The 13,639-nt window shown below is 36.1% G+C and overlaps 1 protein-coding gene across 1 annotated transcript in view; it reads left to right on the top strand.

The window, feature by feature from the left end:
* The first annotated feature begins 12,663 nt into the window (after positions 1-12,663).
* Positions 12,664-13,639, top strand: part of LOC150076065 (motile sperm domain-containing protein 2-like) — a 33,314-nt gene continuing 32,338 nt past the window's right edge. Inside the window, exon 1 of the mRNA XM_090387114.1 lies at positions 12,664-12,874. Within this exon, the coding sequence (XP_090243240.1) occupies positions 12,685-12,874 (190 nt within the window). The 5' untranslated portion in view covers positions 12,664-12,684. The remainder of the gene's footprint in view (positions 12,875-13,639) is intronic.

Raw genomic sequence — 13,639 nt, forward strand, 5'->3', positions numbered from 1 at the left:
TAAGAAGATCAAAGAAATTAAACTTAGCGACCTCCAGCGGGGACTGATCACAGAGTGCCACATTATCCATCGGCCTGTTCGTATCATTGCAACAAATCTACAGTACCCTAATCAACCGTGGCTGACATAATCACCAAAGGATACACATACATTCCGCCAGTCCTCATCGAGTACTATTAACTAGGAATTGAGGAAGGCTATAGGAACTGATGTCATTAAAAGAACGATATGTAGGATGCTTCATGGCATCGGATTTTAAAGAAGAGCTGCAGTACACAAACCGAACACAGAGCACAGCAGCTCTGTGTTCGGTTTGTGTACAGCAGCTCTGTGTTCGGTTTGTGTACTGCAGCTCTTCTTTAAAAAAGAGCTGCAGTACACAAACCGAACACAGAGCACAGCGTCGACTTGCTTGGTGCACAATTCAACCTAAATGGTCCCTGGAAGGTAAAAAAGATGTATTATGCAGCGAAAAATCACGCTACACGCTATTCCAATCAGCATGGCAATGTTTGGGTCTGGCAAATGCATTAATGAAAACTTCTTTGAAATATAGGTGTCCGTATACTTTTGGCAATTTAGTGTATATATGTGTATATATTCGCCATATTGTTGAGAGGATATGGTAATAAGGCAATGAAACTAATGCGTTACTAGCTACTGGGAGCTAAGTGATATACTTAAATATATTTTTCTGTTAAAATAACATCTAATGATTACCTTTATTAATTTGAACCTTCCTGATGTTATTCATGGATTGTGGACACCACATCTCAATCACCGTCAGTGCTGAATAACAACTGAATGTTGCGACATCTGTGTTGTGGGATTTGAAAATAGCGTTTGCGTAAATTTCCTGAGGTCAATTTAAATTAATTGTGTATTTATGTCAAGAAAATCTAATACATCTGATTTATCCCCATTGCCATGTCGTGATGAGAATAATTTTGTACTGTTGTTAAATAACTATATTTATGTTTAGCGGATTAGAAAAGGTTGAAAACCCCTGTTGTGAGGCCATTCTGTGGGAAGATATTCTCAGGATTTCTAAACTAAGGGGAATTTTAAGTGTGTTGAAAAGGACTGACCTGATTTTCAACCAAACCAGGGAAATGTGTGTGGAATTTAAATTGCACAAGTAGTTGCTAGACAAAAGTGGTCTTTCCGTTAATCTTAGACTTTTCTGTGAAAATGGTTAACAGCCAAACAAGCAAGTATCCTTTACTTTTGTTTGGCAGAATATTGACACCTCCTTTCCTCCTCCAACATCTGCTTATAAATGCAAATTGATCTTTCATTTACTGATGCTTTCATATCTTAAATTTCACTTTTGAATAGAAATAATTACAATGGGTACTTGTATAAGATGGCTATGTACATACTCTGTAGCGTACTGTACTATGAATGCGAAACTGTACAATTTTTATATATTTATTCGTAGAAAACAGGTGTCTTAATAAATTTTAATTTATTAGCCGAAATCTTAAAAATATTTTCAAATTTTAGCGTGTAAAATTAAAATTTAATTTTTTTCAAGTTCTTTTTATAACAATAATTTCAGAATAAATGATATTTCGATGTATTTTTATTTTAATAATACATGATCACGTCGGCATATTGCGATGACGTCATCGAATACACGTACTTGAACATCGTATGTCTTTGAAAGACTAATTCAAGAACTATTAAAATAAGAGCCTATTTACAAATTAATTAAACGAAAATATGCACGCATTTACTGTAATAGAATTAGTTGTTCCAATTCGAAGGACAGTATTCCTGATTTGATTACTCTAGCAGATAAATTACCCCGATTGCTGAGGTTCTAATTAGTCGCAATAGTGTTTACCAGTTAGAGATGATATGGTTATGTGAAGGATATTTTTCAGAAGATATGGAAAGTCACAATTAATAAATGAAAGAAAAAAAAATAATAATATGAAAGTATGTTGCAAACAAAAAGGGGAAATTTTGTTCAGAGCACAGTTATTAATAAGGTGTGACGTCACACATCCGTGTTCCCAAGTAAAGCTCTCTTCATTGAGGTTTCTCAAGAGAACTTTCTCTACACTCGAAAATGTAATTGCTTCCTGGTACAAAATCTCATAGAACAGTTACATGGTGTCTTTGATTACTCACATTTTTCTTAATTATCTTTAGCAGATGATAAACCAAACTTTTTTATGTACCATAATTTAATTATTACAACTATTCTGCATAAGTTTATTTATATATTTTTAAAAATACAATATTATTTTAATTCATTTTAATTTTAGAATAGCATTAGTATTGAAATATTAATTTGGATCCAGATTTATAGTTTGGTTCATATACTCAATTAATATGGTTTCAGTACGGTGACCTATTTAGTTCACGGATGTTGAACTACATTAACTAACCAACCGGTTCCAACAGTGCCACTTCAGGTTATTAAAAAATAAGTATAATATTCGTATTGTACAGGAGGTAGACAAAATAATGGTAACATCTGATAGAAGTAGTAATTTTTGTAATGACTGTGTGGCGTACAATGCAGAGATAATTTATTTTTTGTCTCTTGAAGTACTACTTAGTTCCGTGCATGGTTGAAAGATAAGAAGATGAAAGAAGATATTTGTTAACATAAGACTTTAATTTCTGCAGATGCAATATTTGGGAAGGAGGTGTGAGGAGAGGTTGTTCCAGACAACGGAAGTTGAAGGGATAAACGAGGAAGATGAAAAATTGGTTCTATGAGTTTAGAATTGGGCAGTGAATGGATGCTGACTGTCTGTAGCACGTGTTTGAACTGATTTGGAAAAGAGTTGGAAAATTACAGATGCCAATCCAGAAGAACAGTGCCCATGGAAGTATGTATATAAAAGGCGTGCAGCAGAAACAGAATGTCTAGGAGACAATGTGGAGAGGCTTTGTAAGAGACAAATCATTAATTAACTTGACTGCTCTCTTTTGAATGTAGTCTAGAAGCTTGAGTGAGGATTTGAGGATATCACCCCAGATGTCGGAATAGTATTCCATGGTAGGGCGGATTTGAGATTTGTACAGAGTGAACAGCTGTTTAAACGAAAAGGAACACCGAAAGCGAAAAAGAAAACCCCATTTTTTATCCAGAGAAGGCAATGTTTGTGATGTGCTTATGCCAAGAAACAGATTACAAGTCCAGTAATGGTAATTTCTAATAAAGAGATACGTGTTCATGTCTAGAAATCTTACTCATCAACGATGAGCACGAGACTCTTTTTTCCTCCTAACTTTTAGAAAGATTGAAGTTAACTAAGTTTTCTTTGCTCCATTGGAGAATTCCGGAGAGTGAAGAATGTAGACTGAGGCCATGTTGTGAAAAAGGCCCATAAAAATTCCTCACGTCATCAACAGGACTCGAACTCAAGTCTTTTCCACCAGGCGTGGGGAGGACGGCAATTCTACCAACTGTGCTACCCACGAGGACATGGTAACATCTCTTGAGATCGATTAACTTAGCCACGTTGTGAAAAAAAAACTCGCAAAAATTCCTCGCATCATTCATGGTATCCGAACCTGGGCATTTGCTACCCGATAAATGGTGAGGATGGTGATTATATCCACTGTCTACCCGCTAGGGAGGCATTTATGGAATTGGTAGTGACTATTCGAGACATTTCAGATGTTTATGCAGGACAAAGTTTCTCAAACTGGAAAGTGGAATGCAATGTGCTATCATCAGCAAACCTATGGTTAGAATTTCCAGTCAATTAAGAAGATCATAAATATACAAGCGAAAAAGAATGGGAGAAAGAACTGAACCATGGGGAACACCAGCATTAGAAGAAAGAAAGTTAGCAGGAAGAGAGCCATCTTCAATCAACAACGTTCTTCATCACTTGCACTGAGCCGTCAGAGAGAAAACTGATTACCAAATTGCAAAAACAGTCGACAGTCCATAAGATGGAAGCTCGTTTATTGACCCTGTATATCAAACAAGATAAAAATTATAGGAACATCAAGAGAAATTGCTTCAGTTTCGCGAAATTTTTCCATCGAATTTTTCCAATAATATATGCCAATATATCACCAATTTCTCGACATTGATGGAATCCATGTTGGCTATCATTAATCAGATGGAAAGTTTCGAGATAGTATAAGAATTGGTGGTTAATGGATTTCTCCATTGCTTTAAAAAGAGTAGAAGTAGGTACAATGGGATGATAATTGGATGGGAGGGATTAGTCACCGTTTTTAGGAACTGGTTGGATATGAGCAAATTTCCATGCTGGGGAAAACACCAGTGAAATAAGAAAGTATAAAAAGGCAACACAGAATAGAAGCTTAGGTTTTGATAACAACGCAGGCCTATTGCTGTTAGGTTGTTGTATAGGGTCTTTGGCTCCATACCGGTGGTTAACAGGGTGATAGAGATGGCCATTGCTTTTTTTCATATACCACATCCCTTTGACTTCCTGTCTTAGGTCAGTGTACTTCCTAATCTTTTCCTTCTGAATTTTCTGGAGGTTGCCAGTTTTGGACACCGCTATGCTGATCAGATAGGTAGCCTTTTCCTTCTTGCGGAATTATCATTTATTTATTTTATTTTATTTTTGGTTACGTACAGTAACAGTACTTCCTGGCAAGTATAACCCTTGCTGTATAGTGATTGGCTCACCCATTTTCATTCACTGTCTTTAAAAAATTGACGCATTACACTGGACTTGAATAAACGTATTTCTGATACAATTGATTGTTCCCAGCTTTAAAGAAATATCAATTTTAATTTCCCTTCAAGACCTCTTAGACACTATCATTTGTACCAAATAGATCTTCTCGATCCATTTAGCCTCAGTTACACGAGTTGCAAGAATTCGATGAGGCAAATTTGGACATCTCATCAAACAGAAAACCTAAATGATGCTTATTCCTATTTTAGAACTCATTTTGGAAAGCATTATTTTCATTAAGTATAACTTTCTCTTTGTTATTCTTTTATGGTATGGTATGTTATATTTTAATTAATGCAATCGGTATTCTAAGCAATTTAATATAAAATTATCGCTTACCAATGTTCTTTTATGTATATTCATACTCTCTCGTAAATAAACTTCTCTTTGTATTATACACACATTTTTGAATAATATTCCTATTTTAGGAATTGCATTCTGTTTCTGGCAATAAATTAATAAATAAAAATATAAATATAAACACAAACCATCCATGGATATTGATTTTCTGCTGCTGGATGTCCGCCAATTACTTTTGGTGTCAAAGAGCTGCCATTTCCTAATGAAAAACAATTCCAGAGACATTAAAAATAGCAAAAAAAGAAACAGGAGAAAATAAGAAATGAGCGTAGAAAAATAAAATCTAGATGAAAACTTTCCAATATTAAAAATATATATAATAATAATTAAAAATCGCATCAGAATAAATTTTAAAAAATAGCTAAAAAATTGTAAATATTAAATAAGTTTAAAGATACATGGCAGAAGTTAAGAAATAATTCTCTTTCTGTACCTGATTCTTCGTTCCAGTTTCCCCAAGGCACCTGTAAAAACCGTAAAGGTAAATTAATGTCTAACCTAAATTCCGTAAAATATTAGATCGTAAAGATTCAACCAGACCACGATAATCTATATAACTACGTTTTAAACAGTGCAAAGAGTTAATTTACCTATCTATATCATTATTTGAACATCACATATTGTGGTTCCCAATATGGCACGTTCAAAAAAATTTTTTTTTTAATGACACAGTTAGCTATGTAAATTAACGCTTTCTAGACAATGTAGTAATGTCTGATAAGACATTACTACATTGTCTTAAATGAAACAGATTTTTATCTTCAGAATTTTAATTATGCATAAATACACTCCTAACATATAAACACTCAGTTCCATTTCTGATGATATCTTGCTGTTACTCATAACAATACGTCTGGAAAATATTCTAATATTCAAACAGAACATCTGTTTGGAAACATAAGAACAGTAAGATAATCCCAACAAATTAGGAACGTTGCATTTGTTGAATTCTACCACTACGAATGATTTTAAAGTGGGGATTAGTTTTTAATTAATTCAATAGACAGAAAAAATTAATGGGATTTCAAGCAGACAATTTTATAACATTTTTCATAATTTTGAAGTGGTTTCGATTCTTTTTTTTTAATTTAATGTTTGTTTTCCAGACTAAACATAACAATTAATTACAGTTTGAAGACATAACAGCTGGCGTTTATCATGCAAAGATTCTCCCCAAGCTCCAGATCTTTTATAACATCATCACGAAATACAGTTCAAAAAAATATTTGTACTTAATTATGGTGTTCATGATAAAAAGATAAATGTTTTGGCAAAGGATAGTGCCGCATTTAATCTCTGGCAGCATTAATAAATGTCCGTATTAAGATAATTACGTGGTTTCATGAAAATAAAAGTGTTTCCATCTCAGCTTATTTTTCTGCCAGTTATTATTTCTCTTTGCTTTGGATAGATGGCGCAACCTATCTACTTTACAAAAATTAAGATGTCTAGTCAAAACAATTGAACAATAAACATCAAAATATATAAATAAATAGCAATATTTCTCCTATTTAAAACAAGATTTTGAAATAATTTTTAAAAAATAATAAATTTCCATAAAATTTCATTAACAAGTTTTAAAACTTACGGCTATCTCGTCAACAGAATTAATATAAACAAAACACACAGTAGATAGGAGAACAGCTCTGAATTGTAAATTCGGCATCATTCAAAATTTTAAGAATTTTTCGTTAAACTGGAGGAAACCGTTTTTATAGAAACGTATTCTGATGGTACCATCTTAACTACGCTTAAATTAGGTCATTATATCAATTCATTGGCTTGTACACCTATTAAGAGCACGAGTTCATATCTCTGCGTGTTATGAATTATGATGGTGCTGTTCATAGCACAATTCACTTTATCCGGAAATTTGCTTAACTATAAATTCACTTAAAATAAAACTTTTATGGAAGGTATTAAATAAAAGGATGAGGGAGAAATGTTCTGGATAATCAATAATATTCTTCCTGGAATTAGGTAGCCATTATTCTGATAATATGAGTAATTATGTTGTTTATAAAAATATAAGAAATAATGAGCCGGCGTGTGGTCCGAAATTTACAGGCTCTCGAAAATGTATAAGACACAAATATTAATTAAAGTACTGGAATGGAATACGCATAGTACATAAATTGATTAATTATGTATAATTATCTAAATTACTATTTATATATTACTATGATTATTATAATATTTGTATGATTGTGAATGTGTATGATACTAAATGATAAGTAATATTTACATATTATTAGTTTTTACAATTTTTATTGTTGTTGTTGTTACATTATATCTCCCTGATTGGGGGTTCCACCCTATGACGGGTGCTGCTACCAAGTATGCAGGGTGGTTGTTATGTCTGGTGTTACTGTTGGTCTAGGAACTCTCTGACTATCCTACAGGTGTTCAGGATTGCGACTTTCTGGAGTTCCTTGTGGATGTTCTCTGGGAGACCTATTGCTGCTAAGCTGTTATGTAGAGTCTTTGGCACTATGCCGGTGGTTGACACGGTGATCGGGATGGTCGTTACTTGTTGCTTATGCCACATCTCTTTGAACTCCTGTCTTAGGTTCGTGCACTTTCTGATCATTTCCTCGTGAGTCTTCTGGAGGTTGGCAGTGTTGGACACCGCTTTGTCAATCATATATGTAGCCGTTGCCATGTCCGGTCGCTGTAAGGGATTGCTTTGTCCATTATTATGGTGCGATCCCAGTATATTTGTAGGTTGGAGTCTAGTACTGCCTAGGGTTCGTACTTGTAATACGGTACACTTTCTTTGATCAACTGGTATTTCCTCGCTAGCTTCTGATGTATTATCCTGGCTATCTGGTCGAGTCTACGAGTGTACATCTGGGTGACCACTTTGCATTCTACGGTGATGTGGGATCGTTTCTGAGGACGGGTGGCCTCGTCAACATGCGTCATCTGACTTTCAGGGCTCCTTGGCGATGTATTTTCTATAGTTCCTGGTGTTGATTGCCTGCTGTTGGATAGCAAGCAAGAATCCTTAAGTCTCGGGGAAGAGAGCCCCGCTCCTGAGCCATGCACTGGAAGCCATTTTATCTATGTGGTCTTTGTGGAGGTCATTGTAGTGTCCACCATGGAGTGTCTTCTTTGCCCACCTTCTGGTTTCGTTTGTGCCATCTGGGCGGAAGGGGACTCCTCGCTTAGGTTGAGTGGGGTGTGCCGCTTGTCTGACTTCTTTATGGACTGGTAGAGTACTGCTGTGTTTTTCTGTAAGTATTCCTTCAAGTTAACTAATTGCTGTCTTCTGTTGCTCGATGAGGTCTATCAGGCCCCTTCTTCCCTCTTTCTGAGCTATTGTCAGTCTCTCCACGGCTGACTTCAGGTGGTGTTGGGGCTCATGGTCATCTTTGTCCTTGTCTTCCTCATGATATCCTCCAGCTTGGTATTAGTCCAATCTGTTGCCCCGAAGGAGTATGTTAGCACTGGGACTGCATAGGGATTTATGCCTTTAATTGTGTTCCCTCCGTTCAGCTTTGCTTTGAAAAGGCTTCTGAGTCTCTAATAGTATTTTTTTGGTTAGGCAGACCTTGATTTCCTTGTGCTATAACTGCTGAGCCTGCATCATCCCTAGGTATTTGTAGGTCTCTCCCCCTGTCATGGCTTCGATCTCTTTAGCAGTCAGCAGTTGGTAGTTTCTGCCGACTAATTTCTCCTGATGCACTCCGTGGGTCTTGCATTTGTCTAGACCAAATTCCATCCTAATATCATTGCTGAATTCTTCGGTGATCCGGAGTAGTTGCTTCTCAGTTTCCGCGTAGAGCTTGATGCCATCCATGTACATCAGGTGGGAGAGGGTGTACAGGTTTTTCCCTCCTTCTTTGAGGTTATATCCATATTTGCTGTTGTTGAGCATGGTGGATAGCCGGTTAAGTGCTATACAGAATCACAGTGGGCCCAGGGCAACTCCCTGTGAAAGATTCCTCTGCTGATGGGGATCGGTCTGGTTGTGATGTTCTCGACCTTAATGGTGGTATTCCATTTCCCCATGGTTGCTCCTAGGAATTTGTCACTGTCGGATTGACTATGTAGATCTTCAGCTTCTCTATTAGCCAGCTATGTGGCACAGAGTCGAAGGCCTTGCGGTAATCGATGTAGGTCGTGTACAGGTTGAGGCGTTTCTTGTAGGCTTGCTCTATAACTTCGGCACCTATGGTTAATTGCTCCTTGAATCCTTTGCTCATCTGCTTGCATCCTTTGCTCATCCGCTTGCATCCTTTCTACTGTTCAGCCATTATATTCTGGTTCTCCACTTTTCTGGCTGTGCGCGTGTAGTGTTCTAGCTACGTAGTCCAGTTCTCCCAAGCGTTATCAGAACCAGCAATTATGAATACAATCGTTAATCGTATTTAGCACTCACAGGCTTGAACCATGGTCCACTCAAAGATCGTGTGCTACTGCATTTCTCCCTAATGACCACTCTGCTACGTCAGACCTAATAATAATCTTATGAGAATGCATGAGCCAGTGGCATTCTTCACGCAACCGCTGTGATCATATTTCAAAGTCGGTTTTCGGTAAATGCGTGGTGTGGAGTTGTTGGAACCAATTAATCGGACTACGCATGTACAACGATTACCTCTGTGGGGAAACATACCTTAATATTCTGGATAAAGAGAGCCTGGCGTTTCGTAGGATGTTCCTTCATTGAAGCGACGTCGTATCTGTTTCTCTCATGATGGAGCTATACCGTATTTTTCCGACTAATTTCTGATTATCTAGACCATCAATGTCCCACCGTTGGGTCAGTTCACTAATGTGGCCATATTAATGATAAGAGAATGTCATTTCGAGAGAGCTCATGATGCAATGTGCAGAGAGATAAAAAAGACAAATCATCATACACTTGAGAGATAGTCTACAGTATGTGATGATTTGAGTTACCTTTCCAAAGACATACTAAAGGAAGTGACACATTTCGGGGACAATATTCGGAAATTGAAGACATCTGACAACCCTAGACTCGAGGGATTTTGGAGAAGCTCATACACTTGGATTTGAAAATTATTTTATCAAGTCTTAAGGGAGGTCTTAAGGGAGCATCAGCGACTAAGGCCATATTGCTCCGTGTATAATCTCTGTAGAGTTGCTAGAACGAGTACAAAGAATGGCGACAAGATTGGTGAGGGGAATGAAGGGATCCTCTTACCAAGAGAGGCTTAAAGTTCTGCAAATTGCAGCTTCTGGAGACTAGGCACCTGTGAGGTGATCTGATTGAGCGTGCTCAACACCTTGAATGCGTTGAGCAAGCTCAATGCTGATGGGATTCTTCCTTGCCAAGATTAGTCGCCGGAGGGGACATAAATTCAAACTGAGGAAAGACAGTTGTCGAATAGATGTGAAGAGATTTGCCTTTAGCCAGCGGGTGGTTAATTACTGGAACAAACTTCCATCCTCGTATCTTATCCAAATAAATTTCACGTTAGCCTGTTGGAGGCGCCATCTGACTGATGGTAGTGCAGTACCAGGGCAACTCGTTGTGACCTCAACGTTTCTTCTTTGAGCGTTAATGTATAAGTTAAATGAGGACTGGATTATAATTGTGTTTGTATTTTCTGTGAATTAATTATTAGATTTTATTAATTATATTAAATAATTATCAGATTATATTAATGCCATTAATTGTTATATTAATTAATGTTTTATATTTTAATTTTAATATGTTGACATTCTGTTAGTTAATTATTACTATTATTAAAACTATCAAAAGAGCCGACAAAGACATTTAAAAAAAACAGAGATGGTAAATCGAAGTCAATAACATTAACCTGAATTAAAAATTAAACCGACTATCAAATAAATAATACACGATAAAAACCTCTATTTTATTTAAATATTATTTAACCCGATATTTTAATGTATTATTTATGGTAAGCTTGTTTCATACTTACAGCACTTACTACTTATTTATTGCTCATTTTAAATGTTTTCAATTTGAAAAGATAAACAGTTAAAAGTATTTTAAAAGAAATGAAACTGGGTACAATAATCATCAAGCAATATAAGAAAATATTTAAAATACAATAATAAGTTACAATTACGCATGCGTATCTGCTGACGAGAAAAGGTACACTCCAATGTGTATTTCTGTGCTCTCGTTCTGATGAAGACCATAATAAATACGACTCGAAACGTAGGTTTTGATGTTTATTTACAGTTGAGAATGACGTTTCTGCAAATAGCTTTATAGTAATATAATAAACGAGAATTAAATATAAACATCAACACCTTAGTGTAAGTCCGTTTTTTTCCAAAGGTTCTTTGGATGTTCATTGTGTCCTTCAAATATTGGCAGCAAAAACCTGTAGCTTCCTAACACTGTATGGCTAATATTTATAATATTAATATTAAAAAGGGTGCTCTAAAAATCAATGTAATTTGTATTTCTTAGTGAAAACAAACTGGAAAATACTTGCTAGCTATGCTAGCAAGTATTCCAAGAAGAGACCCTACAAACAGAAATTTGTAACCAACTAAAAATATCTCGTAATTTGCGACACACCGAAAAATTGCAAACATGCATCGTATTAAACTACATCGCAAGCTAAGTACTTGTAAGCTGATACACGTTTAGAGTAAACTAAATTTAGATGTTCAAGAAGCGAAAATAAATCGATAGTCTCGATGAAATCTCTCCCAACTGTAGCAAACTTTCCCGAATGTAAACTCGCAACTATCGTTCTTCGAGAGGCTCCAAAAGTCCTGATAATTTGCATCTTTGCACACTTAAAGTAATAGGTCATCTTAATAATTCGGCCATCAACGAAATGTTCTAAATAGAATATTCTGCTGGCTGCGTTCAGTTTCATACTGCTCCACTAAGAGCCATCTTCCGATGCATGCTTGTATAATTAAAGTTTGGATACAGAGGACGTCATTAGCGAACTGAGGTACATTGTGATGGTAGAATGTTAGCTCAGTGCGCTTGGAGGGAAGAAAGAGATACGTTTTACATGTCGCTGAACACATCAGTTAAGTACACTTTTCCTGCTTTTATTTCCTATGTCGGGGAATTCGCAAATTTCATTTGTTTCTGCTATAAAATTGCATAGTAGCACACATCCTTGACACGCATCAGCTAAGTAGAAGGAGAAACCGGATTATTCGGATGTGATTTCCTCTCCTTTCCAAAGTATTGTAGTAAATACATTCCTTTAATTTTATTTCTCAAACTTACTTTTAATTTTTACTTAAAGAAGCTACGTGTCCATTTAATTTTATGTTTAATAGAGTTTATTTTTATTTCAAGTCGCTCTTTCAGTCTTCGGTCAGTTTTGCACTGAAATCAGAAGTGCGTTTTTTTCTCTTGCCGCTCTGATTGCGAAATGAAAGCGAAAGAGAGGGGGAAAAAGCAAGGAAACAAACAAAAAATAAAAAAAATAACTCCAAAGCAGTTTCTTGAAAGTAGAACAGTCCCCGAAGGCACAGTCTCTCTAGGTGGGCATCGGAAAACTAAACCGGAAATCCCAACTTTCACCTCCCGTGACTACCTTTGCGTCTCTGTGTGTGTGTCTGTAATGACGTACACGAGCTTCCTGTCCAAAAGGTATTCGACACGTTCGGTTGGGGCACTTTCGTCATTTGATTTAAGGAAAATCACGTGCTTCTAATGACCTTGAACACAGGTGAAGTGGTGAAAGCGAAATGCAACCGACTAGATGTGTTTGAAACTTCATCCAAATCGGTGTCGCCTGGACCTTATGGAATGTCTGTCCCACTTCATAAACTACCTGTTGAACAGCACTTACTCGAGCAACTGCGGGATCAGTTCCTTAGCCAACCGGAAGATGTAATTAAAGGTAAGAATTGCTTTCAAAAAACTCTAATTCTGTTTCAGCTAAGAGCGCGTATTTATCGAGTAATTTTAAGACATCATTTGAAATTGTATCACGAAGTGAGTGGGTCTAACTTCTATAAGAAACTGTAAACTAGGTTGTAGCCGTGCTTTTTTTTTTTTTTTTATGATTATGTTCTTCCCATTTCCTCATTCTTGGCTTGGTTAGGCTTCTCTCATATTTCTCTGTACTGAATAAGTACATTTAAATATCGGCGTTAAGAAGTATCGCAGTTACTAAGCAATTAAGAACTCTAAGGATCAGAAAAAATGCTGATATAAGCTGTTAAAAGGCAACTAAGGCGTTAGTTGCCTTTTAAAAACATTTAACGCCTTTAAAAAAAGCAAACATTCCTTGCCTAATAAAAGTCTCTCTCTCATCGTGAGTTTGAAGACCTAAGCGCATAAAATTTCCTCGAGTTATTGATGGGATTTGAATCCGGACCTTTACCACACAGTATGGGAAATACGGTGATTATATCCACTGTGCTACTCGCGAGGACATTATTGAGAGTGGCTGCATATAAATCATTACCGTGGTTGTTTTGGTATTGCACCAAAAAATAGTCTTCTCTTTCAAAAGATAGAAAAATAATAAAAAATATATATATATATGTATTTAATTCCCTGACCAACAGAATTATACAACCCACCAGCGAATATATTTATGATTGATATAATGCCTCTTTGAGAGAAGAGTATATAAAGAATTAGGATAATAAGACTCCCT

Source organism: Mastigoproctus giganteus, chromosome 13 (genome assembly GCF_048544385.1).
Source record: "Mastigoproctus giganteus isolate SK-2022 chromosome 13, ASM4854438v1, whole genome shotgun sequence".
Classification (NCBI taxonomy): domain Eukaryota; kingdom Metazoa; phylum Arthropoda; class Arachnida; order Uropygi; family Thelyphonidae; genus Mastigoproctus; species Mastigoproctus giganteus.